At 42.2% G+C, this 16453-nt stretch overlaps 1 protein-coding gene and 1 long non-coding RNA gene across 2 annotated transcripts in view; one reads left to right on the top strand and one right to left on the bottom strand.

Moving 5' to 3' along the window:
• The window catches only part of l(3)73Ah (lethal (3) 73Ah), a 33910-nt gene extending 29683 nt beyond the window's left edge, over window positions 1-4227 (top strand). The window contains exons 7-8 of the mRNA XM_065430391.1: window positions 41-121; window positions 3726-4227. Coding sequence (XP_065286463.1) covers window positions 41-121; window positions 3726-3770 — 126 coding nt within the window. The 3' untranslated portion in view covers window positions 3771-4227. The remainder of the gene's footprint in view (window positions 1-40; window positions 122-3725) is intronic.
• The window catches only part of LOC139054323 (uncharacterized), a 45830-nt gene that overhangs the window by 25499 nt on the left and 3878 nt on the right, over window positions 1-16453 (bottom strand). The gene's annotated exons all lie outside the window — the stretch shown is intronic.

The raw sequence follows: 16453 nt of genomic DNA, 5'->3' as shown, positions 1-16453 counted from the left end.
AATGTTTCTCCCTAAATGCGACACATTCTTTCTGTTCCAGGTTGAGATCCTTTGTAACCAGGAGATACTAGGCAAGGACCACACGTTGAAATTTGTCTATGTCACACGATGGAGGTTTAAGGTAAACAACCTAGTCTTGCATTGCAATTTTCATTTAAGTTGGCCAACTATTATAAGTCATTTTTTATTCAGTTGACCTTGCACCAAATCAACCAGCTTGTTGAGTTCCGGGCCTAACACCTTTTGCACAGAGCCTGCACTATATCCCCCACAACTCCATGGAATGCCATGACCTTGGTCTGCACTTGCTAAAATGAATGGGGATGAAAAATGCCTTCTGAACTGCCTAGTTCATAAAGTACTGGTGAATCCAATGGGCTCCTAGTGAAAAGTATTTGATTTATAGTTGCGTGCAGAATATGTTGAACATGCAGCTGCTTTTTCTGCTGGATCTAGTGCACGCTCATCACTTAATATGGGGTGTGCCCAGAAAGTAATAAGACTATTGCCATGTAACAGATTTTTCTTTTACCTTACAAATACAAACACTTCAACATCTTTGAAATATGCCTCTTGGACATCAATACTCCGGTTCCGGCGTTTCTGCCAAGGTTATATCCCTTCTGATAGGCGGCAATGGGAACATCTTTAGAGCCTGTGTCACAGTTGCTTCAGTGTTCTTCACAATCTCAAGATGGTCTATTTTCAAGCTGCATTTAATCTGGGGGAACAAAAATAAGTAGGCTGGGGTCAAGTCAAGCCTGCAGGGGTGCTGCATCAGCGTTGCCACATAGTGCTTTGGCAAACGTTCCCTCACTTTCAGCTGTTTGTGTCATGGCGCATTGTCATGATGTAGGATCCAGGTACTAGTGGTGGTCTCATTGCAGATGTAGAGATCTCAAGCAGTTGAGTGCTTTCATGTAAAATGTAATGTCAGCAGTTTGTCTAGTTGGCAAAAATTTTGTTGCTCAATGGTAAGCTCCATTTCAAACTCTGACCGCAAATAAAAGAAAAGGATACATCATTGAGCAACAGTTTTTTTTTTTTTCTGTAACGCCTCACCGGCACCTGTGTGACGTGTATGCGTAGCTTAGATTCTCCTCTACCTATTTTGCCTGCTGGCACCACCATGCCGCTGTTTTTCTGCTTGGCGAGAAAAATAGTCTTACTACTTTCCAAGCACTCCCTGTACTTCCCACCATAAGTACAGTAGTCTACAAAAAGATGTGATATTTTGCGTTTTGGGTCTTCCATGCTAAACTGTTCAGAAAGTTAGTGCCGTGTTGTGGAACAACACGGCACTAACGGAAGTTTTGTGGCAGTTGAGGCCACGGGGAATGTTTTGCATATTTCATGGACTGGTGTCGCGATACCTCAAACTGTGGATGCCTGATATTACCTTTAATGTGCATTGTTGGTAGTTTAGACTATGTGCTAATTCTAACTTTCAGCCTGCATGCAAGCTTCCATTCCATCCTATGACCGCATAGGCAAACTTGGCAGGCACCCACTGTAGTTGCTGGCTAGTCGTTCGCGAACCCAAACCTGCCTTTATGGTTTATCAGTCTAGTTAGTATGTGTGATGTCAGGCCTGGTTGCCAATGACAACTACTGGTATGAGCATTCTAGGAACAAGTTTTCTGTGACAGCTTGCCAATTGCCACTGTGTATGGCAGTTACCAAATGACTAATCTAATATGGGGAACCCCGTCATGCTCCTCACTGTTGTGCATTCCCGGTTATTACATCGTGTTTTTGCGGTATTACCTAAATCCCATTGACTTCCATGTAGTATGTTCCCATTTGATACGTTGCCATTCTGTAATGTTTTTGCATCTTAAGTTGCCTTTGAATGCAGCGGTCGCGTAAATTTAGTGCTGCAGAGGAAAATATGCTCTTGCCCATTGCAACAAGTGGCCGGTACATTGCAATAAGCGATTGAAGTTGCACAAGCCATGCACTGTACAAGTATCTGGAGAAAATGTGCACAGAGCAGTTGCTTAAGGACCCAAAAAAGTGTGCATCAGTTAAAATCTACCATGAACCATGCACTCTGGACCAAAGAGGGCTACATTTATTTCGGGGCCTACAAGGGTCTTATTTGCATTGCATAATTGCCAGTTCTATTTAATCGGCTTCGTCACAATAGAGCCGTGTTATACATTGAAGCATATCGCGGGTGGAAAGGAGCCACTGTCACAGAACATCATACTTGTCCCTTAATTATACATGCACTCATGCACCGTCCCTAGTCGCAGTACAAGCACTGAGATGTCTAATAGGTGTACTGGCAACCATTCAGAGCTGTTTCTGATGTTGCTGCAGTGATTTGTGCCCTTCCTCACTGTTACATTTACCCTGCTGTTAAGTTTTTTTGAGATCCCTTCAAAAACATATCAACGAGAATCTACTGTATAGGTAGGTACAGGTATGACAGTTAGATGTCTAATTTCATTGAAACTATAGAAACATGGCTTGCATGAAAACATATGTTTAACCCATTATTTATGAGTGTGGCCTATGGGCAACATCAAAAATTATTTTCTTGCTGAGTTTCGGTTTTGAGTACAAAGTTTCTGGCTAAATGTCTTCAGCCAATGCTGAATGACGGGCACCTAGTGAAATCATTTGTTGGTTTGGAGCAAGAATGCTGGATGAGGAGCAATGAGCTTGGCACGCGACTCACCGTCTTTTGAAAGCAAGGTCAGAGGAAGCAGGCCAATGCAAGAGATCCAGCTGTAGTGGTGTTACACATGTGATGTAAAGCAAATGAAATGTGCACCTGTGGTTCACATATAACAAGAGCTGTCTATACAAATTGAAAACGAAGCCTTAGGTGGCTTGGGGTGAAGCCCACTACCAGCTTTCTGCCTGAGGTTCCCCCCGAATTGCTGAAAAATATTGCATAAAATACTTTCTTTTCTGTTGATCATGCTTATACTGTATGTGTTTTGCACATATATATAAAAAAACTTTTTTTTTCTGGTATTTATGTGCCATCATTAAAGGGTTCAGTATTTTCAGTGAAAGAATATAGCAGAAGCAAGTTGGCTTGGGCTTTTCCTGTGTCTTCACTCTAGTAGGGAAGAAGTTTGGGCGTGTTGGTGAGATACATTCAGACTCGGAAACATAGCGCAACAAATGACACAGGGACAAGCAGGAACACAGGACGAGCGCTAACTTTCAACAATTGATTTATTGCCCTGTGTTATTGCCTTGTCCCTGTGTCATTTTTTGCGCTATGTTTCCGAGTCTGTATTCACTCTAGTGCAAGAGAAAAAAAATTTCAAGAGAGTGTTCATTTATTGTGCATTTATCTGTGCAGCCATTCCACCTTGTTTATGAATGTAGAACTAAACGAAAAAAGCTTCTAAGGACATCTTGAAACAGAACCACACAGGAAAGTTCAATCGTAAGCTATGTTACTCCACCATGAAAAACTCAAGATGTCGCACCGTCCATCAAAGGGTTAAACCTCTGCTTAAACTGTTGCATGCAAAGAACCATTTTCTCGTAGAAGAGCCATCAAAAGTAAAAACATACTTTTTCATGCAATATTATTATTGTTTAGACATTTTATGGAGTCAAGAGTTTTATTGCGTTTGCTATTGTAATGAACATCTTGGTCATCTTGGTATTACAGATGTTATCAACTTTATCACTTATCCCCCCTTGTGTGTGTGATGGTATTATTAATTGTGTTCATCATGCTACATTGTGTGCAGGAGCCTCCACTGAAGCTGTACTACAGGCCTAAGGTAGAATTGTGACAGCAAGAACTGCGATGCAAGTCTAAGGTGTTAATAGGTGCCACCGGAGTATGAGCTTGGAAAAACACAAAAAGGGAGGGGCTACCGCATCTTGGATCACACAGGAGTGCGGAGTCAGTTTTCAAGCAGGAATTGTTGAAGGCTCACTAGCTGAAGGCTTGCTTTCCAGGTCAAGCTTTAAGCTAGGGGTAATCCTGGCAAGCACTCTTTTCTGTTTAATGAAGTCTCCCATTGTACATATGTCATGATCATGCCTGTAAATACTGGATTATCCCACCGACGTTGGCTATGAAATCATGTATATTTTTAGGTTGCTTGTTCTAGAGATAAAACTACTGGGCTGCAATGACGTAACTAAAAGAAACTAACAGTGAAATTTTTGTGAGGACTTATTGCCAGTGGGTGTGTGTAGTGCAGTGCTGCATTTTGAGTTGAATAAAAGCTTCTGCTGTGTGAAGCAGCATGTCTTGTTAGTAAACATCAGAAAAATACAAATGTCCTTTCTGCATAGACTGCGTACATCAAAACTTCTGCCTTATAGTAAATTACTAAACTTCCGTGCTGTACATAACCACTTTCTGTTGCTTTTTGTGCCTGCCAGGCAAGGTGTGTATTGTGTGCTGCCACAATGCAGACAATGATATGTGATATGGCGTCTGATATTGTCATACTCATCTTGGAGATCAAGCTGCATATAAGCACTTTTCATTATCTGCTACTTGGTGTCAAGTACGATAGATGTTATCAACATTGGGGGCAATACCAGCCATAGTCTCTTTTAATGCAAAGCATTGTCAAGATCACTCTCGAGGTTTTGTCTAGTGTCTGGTTGGGTACTCTAAATCACAGAGCTCTTCTGTTGCACTTGTGTGAGAAATATGCGAAAACATAGACAATGTCCCTCTTGGTGTGTATATATTTAAATTGTTTGTTTGTGTTGTTTGTCACTGTCTATTGTACATTATGTCTACTCACTATGGTTCATTCCTAAGCACCATATTGAGCAACCATCTATTGTAGCGTATGGCACCTACTCAAATGCAACAAAAGTCTCGTTCATGTATACACAGAGAAATCTTGTGTATATGCATTGTTTCATTTACTGTGCTGCACACTGACTTTGAGCATTCTTCAGCTGCCTTGCTTTTCTACCTCCCTACGCCTAGCCACTCCCGGCGTTTTCGATCATGCAGAGTGTCACTCCGACGTTTCGGCATTGCGACAGCATCTATAGGTTTCATGATATAGTGGTGCAAAACACTGCAAATCGTAGCCAAATGCACCGCCCGCTGTTCGGCTGCACGATGGTGATGACCTCTGTGTTGCCCACAGAATTTTTAGGACCATTGCGGTATGAGCTTTTGTATTATGCCATCCACCACAACCATTCAGGACCCTGCACTTTGCACAAGCATTTGCATCACATTCTCCAGCATTCTCCATTCTAGCAGCACTCCACCTCACCCAGGGTGTGCTCGCAACACACCACATGTGAGCACACGCTGCGGGTGGTAGGTTTCTCGCATCCCCAATTTAAGGAGCACTGCGGCCCCTCCTATAGAATGCTTCCTTCCGCATTAAAAATTGCATGTTCATTCGTGGTTTTGAACCTGGATCCTCTATCGCAGCAGCCTACTGCTCTACCTGTTAGGTCACAGATGCATGTGCGACTTGATAAAATAACCTTATCAGCAGGCCATTCGCTCCAATCCTTTCCTTGTAGGAGCTAGCACATTGGGACACTATGTGACATTGCGCTGCCTTTGGGATTGGCCCAGTTCAGCCCACACAAAACACTATCAACTTTGGTGGCATGTGTTTACAAGTAGCAGTAGTAAAAACTTTATTCTTCAGTTCGTTATTCCCAGAGGGTGGATCCCTTAGTCCAGGGCTACATTTGCTGCTGCAATCCGGCTGGCACTGTCAATCAGTTTTCTCTGGTTGTCGAAGGCTGTGCTGGAAAGAGCGGCTTCCCACTGAGAGATTGAGTGGTTGGGTTGTGTGCGAGTTTGCTGGTTCTTTCTACGTTGATGTATTGTGCTTTGTACTCCAGGTGGTGTTAGACATTCCCTCAATCGCAAGCTCTGCTGCACTTGCAAAACCTTCCCATTTTTTTTCATAATAAACCAGTTGAAGGCAGGTGTTTGAGAGTGACATGAAGCACACTCTCCCACATTCCCTCTCGTACTCAGCAGGTGATGCATCTAGTTGAGTACTGTGCATGTGTGAGGGGTGTTTTCTTAATTCGATGATGATGAATTCATTGTAAGAGTGGCTTTAATTCAAACTCCAAGGAGAGCATAAATTTATTAGAATAAAACTTAGTTCAATCTAAAGGAGCCACTTTGAATATAGTGCCCGATCGATTGTCTTGTACAGTGCGCAAAACCAAAACCGTCGCTGGGCTTGCATTCAAAAAATCATCTTTCCTCCATCAGCACTTGGCGACATGTGAAGGAAGTTTCCGTATAAAGTCCAACTGCTATAAGATCTTGTGCCATTTGCTGTGGTAGCCAGAGTGAGCTAAGAAGGATTATGGCTCCTCCCAAGTGCCCAATGTTGGAGGTCAGGTGATAGAATGCGCACTAAGGGGGTGGAGGGGATTGCACAGTAACATATTTAAGAGTGTGCTGGGAAATTAGGTGATCGTGCATCTCCTCTTCTATCCCAGCCGTGGCTATGGGTGGCTTACCACATACATGGGCCACACGCCATATCGTGGAGGTTTTCTGCCACGTGTGCCAAGTTTGGGCAGGCCGAAATGGCTGGTCGCTTCACCTGCACTGTCATCCCATGTGCTTAGTATCTTGTCACGTAATCTTGCGTGTTGTGAATCAAGAGGCAGCCCGAAGCAATCGCTCACCGAGGCTGGCGCTTTTCGTCATGCTAGCATTGCAACAGCAAGTGTTCGCTGTCATCGAGTGAGATCTGTTCATGTTTGCCAAAGTGCATGTGACACCATGCTCGTTAATTTAATTAGTAAGCGAAAGTTTACTGCAATTTATACAGCCGATAGAATATGAACATTATTTCGTGTAGTTGTCCTATGATTTGCTGTTGCTATCATTGCTTCACCTTTTGGGCAAAAGTGTGACTTTTTATTGCAATAACAATTGTATAGACACTCCAGGTGCGCTTCTGCCGTCACCGTGATGTTGTGTATAAAGACCAAGGGCGATAACATCGTCGCTGCACGCCGTATGTGCGAGGGTGAGCCGACGACGTTTCAATCTCGCGCGTGCAAGGGAGGAAAGTGAGGAGGAAGCACGCCATCTTCCTTTGCGTACAAGGCATCGGGGGGGGTCTACTCTGGCAGCTGCTGCATATGGCATGGTTGCGCGGGCCCTATGTTGACGGTGATCTGCGATGGGGGCAGAGTTTGCCACGTGCTGATAGCTTCATGTGCGTTGCACTTTCGCCGCTTAGTTAGCATTGAAGCTGAGAGGCAGCACGAAGGTCACTTCCCTCGCTGCTGCTTCCACGCTTCCTCACTTCAGTGTTTCGACAGCGAGTTTCCGCTGTCATCAAGTGAGATGTGTTCATGTTTGCTTGTGCGCGTGACACCACGCTTGTTAGTTTAGTTAGTAAGCAAATTTTTACAAGTTCATACAGCCGATAAAACTATCCTCACTTCGTATAGCTGTCTCCTAATTTGCTATTGCAATTGATGTTTTGCCTTTCGAGTGAAACTGCAACATTGTGTTCTTCCTGCTCCTGTTAATCCAGGTGGGAAAGGTGGGCACATGCCGCTCTCCTTGCTCTGGCTTGGTCTTGACTCCCTACACACCTTTCCTCGTCATTTTTGCAGCACGTGATGTTAGGCTACCAGCGACGCGTCAAACCTGTGCCTTTGGTTCAGGTTTGTCCAAAAGGCTTGGAGATAATGGAGATCAATTTTTGTCGAAATATCTGTGGCATGGTTTTTGGAGTTTGAATTTGCCAGAGCATTTCCTCATTCAAAAACACGGAACTTTGCTGGGACCAACAGAGCAGTTGAAGTTATTCGCCTGTTCGAATTAAGAGATTTCAAATTATTGGGATTTCACTGTGCTTGAGATGGCGTTAAGTGTTCGATTTCAATATCAATTTATTTCTGCACTTCATGCATCAGAAATGCAGAGAGCAGGGACTGAATGCTTTGTCAATCAACAAAGTGTTTTAGTGCATGCAATGCTATGGAGGTTCATGTCACAGTCACAGCGTAGAAGCCTGGCTGCTTAGTTTATGCATTAATCTGCTTCTGATGGCCCCTTAGCAAAACCCAGCAGTGAAAGGGAACTACAGACACACACCATAGCATTGAAACATGTCGTCAAATGCTTTTTCTTGCAAATGCTTTGCATTAACATAGATTCCTTTATTGTGTAGGACATGCATAATTTTTGTGGTTTGTCACGTGGTGTTGCACAACAATATTGCCTGGCGGCACAGTGGGAAAAGGAAAGCTGTCATGTTTTCATGGCACTCTTGGGTAAAGCAAAAGCTCGACCTAAGAGCGCCATGATCGAGTTTTAGCTGTACTTAAAAACTCTGTCTTTAGGGATCTACTATAAATACTTAAAGGTGTATTTGGCATGTAGAAGCATAAAGTTCATGCCTGAGTACTATTATTTTTCTTGTCAGTACTCGCCACACTCGTCAAAGGTGTTTGCTCAGGAAGACTCTGCTGTGTAGTTTTGTGCTGCTAAGGGACTGAGCACACCACTTTCCGATTAGCATTATTTACTGGTTTCTATATTGTTTAAGAAGTTGTGCTGCTTGGTGACTACCAGTTAATGGTGCAGCTGTATTTTAATACATTTTATGACCAAATGAAAAGTTGAACAGCACTTGTTGCAATACATAAAAGCTTCTAGGAAAGGGTGCAGTGTTGAAATATCGCTAGAGGCACGGTGTGACTTGGTACAAGCTTAGCTGAACTGTAAGGTGTTTTATTAGCTATGACCTTGTCGACGGCATGTGTCCTAGCAAAGTGTGGCAAAACAGTGTGAAAACCACCTGGGTTCACATTGCTATGCGAGTACTTCTGTAACCTTTCAGAATGCATGCTCTTCAACAATTTAGTGCTAATTTTGGTCAGCTTCAGTTGCTGATTTAATTACGCTGTTGCTGCATGTAACGTTTGCAGCAAACATTTGCTTGTTTTGGTGATTTGGAAGTTGATATTGCAGGACACATTGTGATAAAACATGCAAGAATTTTTTCTTTTTGTAACTTTTTAAAGTTGTTAATTTGAAGCGGTTTCCTTTTTGTGTGTGTCTGCTGTATTATCTGTCATAGTAGGCATTGTTTACTGTTCGTTGCATTTGAAGTGTGACCAAAGCCTGGGAACATTGAATATGGAAGTACACTCGTCTCATTTGTTAATAGTATGTTGGAAACAGGTATACACTTATCCTGGCAAAACTGTTGTCTATTTACTTTCAAATTTATGCTCAAGTAGCATAAGGTGATTGGTTTTGTTTGACATTGTTTTGAGTTGTATTTTCCTAGTTTATTAAAAATGAACCGGTATTGAAGACAAATCACAAAATTAAAATTCAGTATTACACAGAGAAATGGCACTCAGTATCTCTGTGATGCGAAAATATCTGCTGCGAAATGCATTGCCGAACAGCAGCAAAGAGACATGAGCTTTTGCTGCTGTTGTGCAGTGGCAATGGCAGTCAAGGGAGGCAATGTACTGCACGCTTAATAGCTTAACACTTGGTTCATTACTGGAGGGGAAGAACATCTTGGCTCTTCCTCAGCAGGCTAGGCTTATGAATTCATGGTAGCTTGGCACATCGTCAATATGGTGACATCCCTTATTACCTGAATCACTGCTCGTTTCATTTTTTACGATGTTGCTGGAAATTTTATTTCATACTTGTGTGAGAAAACAATAATCTGCAATCGATGGAAGCATGAATAACAATGAAAGAGAGAAATCGAGAGCAGCTTCACAGGTAGAACCCACAAAATTGACCGCATAAATTACGCCACTACCTCTTTGGGTCGATGTCCACTCGAAATGACAAATTGAAAAAGCCAGAAAGAGCGTGCAGTGATTCACAAGTGCATTCTTGCAGCATATAAAGCATATCTGCTTATTTTATTCCACCATCTCTCAGTGGCACCTTCGTTCCCTCTTTTTTCGTGCAACACTTCTGAAGAAAGCAGCAGTTATGAACAAACCTGCATTCAGTTATGCTGTGTTCATAACTGGTTCACATTCATCTCCACAGCCAACACTGGGAATGGAGAGAAAAAGGGGTTCTCTCACTCTCAGTGGCAAAAGCTTTCAGGTCTCTGAAGCACTTCAAATCAGTGTGAGAAATAGCCAAAAGCAGGCATAAGCATGCTGCTTTTGAATTGGTTTAAGGAAGCAGGGTATCGAACAGAAAAAGATACTGGTTCAGTTCGAATTCATTACTCTGATTTCATTCCGGTTCAGTTTCGGTTTGGAGAAATAAAAATATAACAGTTAACGAACCAGTTCAGTGTTGGAAACCGGTTCAGCACATTGGTGCTGGTAGATGATGAACAAGGATGGTTCGTGTCTAGGCCTGCATCAATCTTCCTTATGCAGTTGCATGTAGTGCAGATCTTGATCAGCTTAAAGCCAGCAAAATATGTTGAGAACATGAACGTCGTGCCTCGGCAATGATTTGTACAACCCAATGGGCGTTGTGCTCTGCTTGTAGTCCCCAAACTTGCATAGAACCCCGACTTGTATCAAAAGCAGATCTCGCATGTGTGCTGTTTGCTGCTGTGGTTACCATGCACCGAGAAGTTGAATGCATCCATTAGCAACTACAGGGTTATGGTTACAAGAAGAGGTGCAGCTGCACTCATTGGTGCTGCTCCTATTTTCCCTCCTCGGACGCCCTTTTCTCTGGTCTCCATGGGTGCGATCTTGTACGCATTCCAAAATCGAACGGAGGTGGTCCGTTCTTTACGTCACGAAATAGGCGGTCCATTCTGTTGCGTTCGTCCGATAGCAGACGACACGGACCGATTGACAGCAGATATCACATCACAATTGACGTCATGGCGTTCGTCACGGTTCAAATTGACCAATCGTGCGCGGCTCGGTGGAACGGACCACCTCTGTTCTATTTTGGAATGCATACAAGATCGCACCCCATGTCTCCTGGCATGTATGTTTTACAGGTTACCTTATAATAATGTTTCCCTTCCTCCTGCTAGCATTTAACTCATCTGATCTAACGGCAGAATTAGGAGGTTCAGCAGATGTGGTTTTTCTGGGGAACCTCTAAGATAACATTTCGGCCACAGAACCAAACTGCATGGCATGGCTGAATTCATAGTGCAAGCCTCTACTCTTGAAGTGGCTGTAGTTATTGGCACATCCACCATCTGTCCTTAACTTGCGATGCAACTCGTAACAATCTGGTAACAATCACGATTGAACCTGTTGACCACCTGTTGTCACCCTATATCCTTGAATTATTTCGTGCCAAACCTGTAACTGTTCTTTTGTTTTCTTTTTCTTTGCGAAACCTCCCATGTTATCCTGCTGCTTTTGTCTTGCCAAATAGCTCATACTTAAAAAAAGAAAATTGAATTATGTGCTCAATTGTGAGATCGTACCTTGCTCCCCCAGAACAGCAGCCCAATTCTCTAAGCATTTCGCCACAGTCACACGTATACTTTTATCAGGCCAACGCTTACTAGCCCGTTGAGATGGTAGACACATGTGTCACATTGCATAGCATGGGTGCACTAGAGCACATGTGCTCGTGTCAGCTTCCTTTACGCCAAAGACGCAGCAATGAAATGGCAAATTTATAACATTTGATTAACTGCTTCACTTCACATATATTCCAAGGTGTACTTGGATCTGCATATATATATATTTTTTTCAGTTCAGGTTAAATTTGGGTTTAGGCACGTTCAAAGAATATCAATTTGTGTTTGTGTTCAGCTCCGGCCAAAATTGCAATTCTGATATGCTTTTCGGTTTGGTTCAACACCTTGTAAGAAAGTTTGTTAATAGTGGTGTAGTAAAGCTGAAAGGAATGACTGCTGCTGTAGCTAGCCTGTGCAATAGAGCAAAATCTAGCAAGTATATTTTACATGTAAACCTTTTGCTTAAGTATAGACAGTCGACACATATCAGTGAAATTTGCCACATAATTTGACAAAATATGGTCAGCAGTTTAGCCAAGGGAATAATGCCTGTTTCCATTCCTGACACACCATGCAGTACAGTTGGCTTACCAGAAACTGGATGTGCCTTGACTTCAAGCATGCCTAGCTAGGCATGGCTGTGAATTTAACACGGTTTTGTAAATGTGCATTCTCTAGTACATAGAGCTTTATTTAAAAAAAAAAAAATATGGCCGTGATCATTCAACCATTTTGTATGCATTGTTTTTAATGCTCAATTTAGTCTAAGTCATTTCTTAATTTATTTGCAATTTTGGTTCTGGGATGAGTACTGCAGTTCAAGTTCCAGTTACTGAAGCGTGTAGTCTACTGTCACACCAAAGGGAGAAATCATCTTGGGTACAGCTGTATGGATAGTAAACTATAATGAAGGTATCAGAGTTGTAAAGCAATTTCATTCTAGCATTAGTGCAGCAACCGGTATCCGTGCCAATCCGTGCAATTTCCCTTTCAGGAAAAAAAGGAAAGAAATTTGATTCTGCTCTAAAAAGTTTTTTTTTTATTTCTTCAGCATTTCCATAATTTAAAGCAAAAAGTTGAGCTAGCTAGAACTTGGGTATTTGCGACATTTCCAGCACTTAGGGATGCAAAAAAACCTTGGAATGAAACAGTCCTTTTCGTGCTGTTGTCCTTCTCTCTTTGCTCCAAAGTGTTTAAATGCTTCAATAGTGTCATGCCACATAGCAACCAGTGCACCAATATCCCCCGTCTTTTGTTTGTTGCAGTTAGCTCCTTTGAGACGCTATGTGACACTGCACAGCCTTTGGGACGGGCCCACTTTTCACCTAGTCCTTTCCTGTGGCAGCTAGTACTTTGGTACACCTTATGACATTGTACTGCCTTCGGGATCAGCCTGCGTAGTAAAGGAACAGGGGTGCTATAATGTAAAGCCATTCCAAACTTTTCTATTCCAATTCTGCAATCGGCCCTCTGCCATTGGTCAAAAATTTTTTTGAACCACCCCCACTTCGCCTGTCTGGCACGTGACGTCACGAAAACCGCGATAGCTCTCCATGTGATATGACATGAACACACTGATTGTGCATGACTGGAAAGAACAAAAGAAAAATAGTTGTTTATGATTAGATGCCTTTTCGCCATCAGCGCTCGGCTATTGATCAAAAGTTTTCGGGCAACACCAACTTCGCCTGCCTGTCACGCGGCGTTACAAAACCGCGAGAGCTCACCATGTCAAAGTGACGTGTGCGCAGTAAAGATGCATTAATATGCCAAACAAAACTAAGTTTTCTTCTGAATAGGCGTAGGCTGCCCCATTCCAAAAGGAATAAAAGATGGCTGTCGCCGATGGCTCAGGCACTGGCTACTAGCACCAGCCAGAGAGCATGGGTTTATTTGCATACAATAGAGCTTATTGCATGGCCGCGTAACGTTTTCGAGCACTTTCGGCATGTTTACAACCTCGTTCTGCCAACTATTCTTTGCTGAGAATCCGTTTTAGCGGCATTCTTAACCTTCTGCTGCATGCCGTCGCGATTTTCGACCAGCCACCGCAAGATAAGTGAAGGAACGCGGACCAATCACAGACGCCGGCACCACCCTTTTTGTCCAGTTATCAATTTTCAGTGCACTGGCTCGGCCCCATCAAATCCCTCTCCACTAGAGCATACACCTTGCCTCTTGTTAGCCAATTAGATAAGACAAACTGCTCAGTGTAGGCAATATCATTTGTCTTTAAAGCAAACAAAAGTGACCTCCTATAAATGAGGAGAGCGTTTTATTGGTCTATTCAGACAACCCTGCGGGTCACTGCCCGATGCTTGCGTCGGCGGTTATGCAAGTTTGACATCAGGAGATTGGAATAAAAACATATTGGAATAGCTTTACGTTATAGGGCCCCAGGTCTTAACATTTCTTCACTGGAATCGAATAAATCGGTCATGCCAGTGCTGTTGTTATCACACACAGTTGCTTGTCTTGCATAAACACGTTGATCTATTTGGTAACGCTTTACAGAAACACAAATCATGCTAGTTAGCCAGCTACCTGCAGAACGCTTGGCATAACTTTATATCCCTGTAGTGTATGAAATCTACATAATCTTATTTTCTCCCTAAGCGCTGGAAAAAGTCTAAAATATCTTCCGGATCGTACTGCAGTTAGTAATGCTGATGTACAAGTTCAATTTCTTCTTTGCTTAGAGAAAAGTCATTACGAACTTGCAGCTATTTTGCTTTCACATAAGCATTCTGGTAAATTTGCTTGTTGGCTTGTAGTTCGTGTTGCTGTCTTTCTTCATGACTTATCTCATTTGCCATAATTGTAAAAATTAACATGTGCTTGGATTCTCTCAATGTGTTATTGGTTTCTTTGTTAATGTGTTATTACATTGGCTTTTTTGTAAGCATTTATGATGTTAATGTTTTTGTACATTGTTGTTTTTGGCCTGATGCTTGTTTCCACTTATTACGACAAGTTTTAGTGACCCCAAATGTTTGTATGGATGGTTAGTAGGTTAAATGACGCATCATTGTACGCTGTTTTATTATTATTTTTTCTGCTACAATTTGTCTCAAGTGACTGAAGTATGATTGCAAGTGTGAGCATCCATTTAAGTGCCCTGCTAATTTTATCTCAACGTCAAGCAGTGTATATTATGTAAAGTTTCATAAATGTAAAATAAAATTTTGAAATTTCATGGGCTGAATGTATTGTTGAGCCTGGCAGCTGCCTGATGCGTTTTGAAATTGGTTGCATTCTAGTGTGTTTAGTAAATTAAGGGCGTACAAATGCACATGGTATATACAAATAGTATGTTTTACTACTTGATTTCATGAACATTTGACTAGGCATAGTTACTGGTGAAGCCTTCATGGCTTTTTGTTGATACCAAGAGAGCAATATTATAACACTGAAATAACCTTGAATTTATATTCTGTATTGATTGCAATGTGCACATAGTGTCCATAGTTGGGGGAAAAATGCAATTTCTTTGTGTGACGCTACCATTGACTTGCTCCTCTAGGAAGGGGGTTGAGTCAGTGCCAGTGCTTCGACTTGGCAACCTACACTTGCTTGCTTGCAGAAACATGTTATTTCTTACTAAGTTTTGTTTGTAGGGTAAAAAACACACAGACAAGCCAAGAGAAGATCTGTCGTTCTCTCTACACTAGTGCACCAGTTTGATCAATTATAACCATTGAGCTCTGTCAAACGCGACCACTCCTCAGATGGACAAGCGTACTTCCAAGCTACCCCTCTGAATTCTGTGTATGAGGATAAACCTAGCTCCGATTGCATCACACGTGGCGTGGCAACAGCGCTATCTGCGCATGGGACACATGCTTGATCGAGTAATGGCTTCTTGCTTCTACACAACCAAACCAAAGTAAGGCAGGGAAGAAGTTTGGGCGTGTTGGTAGTTCAATCGTAAACAGGGATACATAGTGCAAGAACGACACAAGGACGAAGCGCTCGTCCTGTGTTCCTGCTTCGTCCTTGTGTCTTTATTGTGCCATGTATCCCAGTTTACCAAAGTAAGGCTTGTGGGTAGTACAGTTGCAAAGCTGTTAGTTTTATGGCAGCCCCCTCTGACTTGTTCGACAACTTCATATGGCTGTGAGTAAAAGAATAAAAGAACGCAGATTCCCTTTTCACAGGTGTACAGTGATCCATGAGAGGTAAATTATTTTGAAGACATCATTGTCCCGCGATCCAATACACAGGGATAGAAACGCCCCCATCCAGGAAATGGGGGAGGGCAGGGCAAGCCCACAAAATCAATGTAAAAAAAAAAAAGAGGACTGACGAGGACACTGGAGGGAACCAACGAAGGGGGCATATGGGAGATCGCAGCTGAAATAAAATTCACATACCACATGCACCAAAGAAGAGAGAGCAGTCCATAAATGATAAATCTTAAGAAAATATGAAAAATACAGTTCAAACATAGTATTTGTTGGCGTATGATAAACTTCAGCTATCACCTTGGAGGACAAACTACATTTGAAACATGTTTACACTCTACAGGCTTTTTGCACACATCTAAAATATATACACAAAACAGAGAGCAAGCATTCATGTGCACACAGCCTAAGTTGTGCACAACGCAAATAGAGAAATGCAAGCCAACTAATATAGAAAATATACTGTAAAATGTAAATACATATCCAACACATCTTTACACAAATATATTTTGTAGTTCTCTAGAAACTGCAGTTACACCAATTACCAGTAGTGGGTTTAACAGTGAAGGCAGGCAGAAATTTCGCATTCGATTGCCATAGCTTGTATTGAAGCATTTCACATGCTGCTGCTCTAGGTATTATATACAACATTGTTTTGTATCGAGATTGGATGCCTCCACAATCATATTTTTCCAGATGCTATCCATTGTGCAAATGTATACCAAGTGTCTTAATTAATCAGATTCTCAATTATTAGAATTTGATGAAAAATGTAAACAAGAAAATTGTATAGCAACATGAAAAACTCCTGATAAAGCTTTCTGTTGCTCAATACGTGCTACATGACAGTGTTCTTCCAAGCAT

The sequence above is a fragment of the Dermacentor albipictus genome, chromosome 1 (assembly GCF_038994185.2).
Source record: "Dermacentor albipictus isolate Rhodes 1998 colony chromosome 1, USDA_Dalb.pri_finalv2, whole genome shotgun sequence".
NCBI lineage: Eukaryota > Metazoa > Arthropoda > Arachnida > Ixodida > Ixodidae > Dermacentor > Dermacentor albipictus.
Note: the sequence above shows the minus strand (reverse complement) of the source record. Positions and strands in the feature narration are given on the sequence as shown.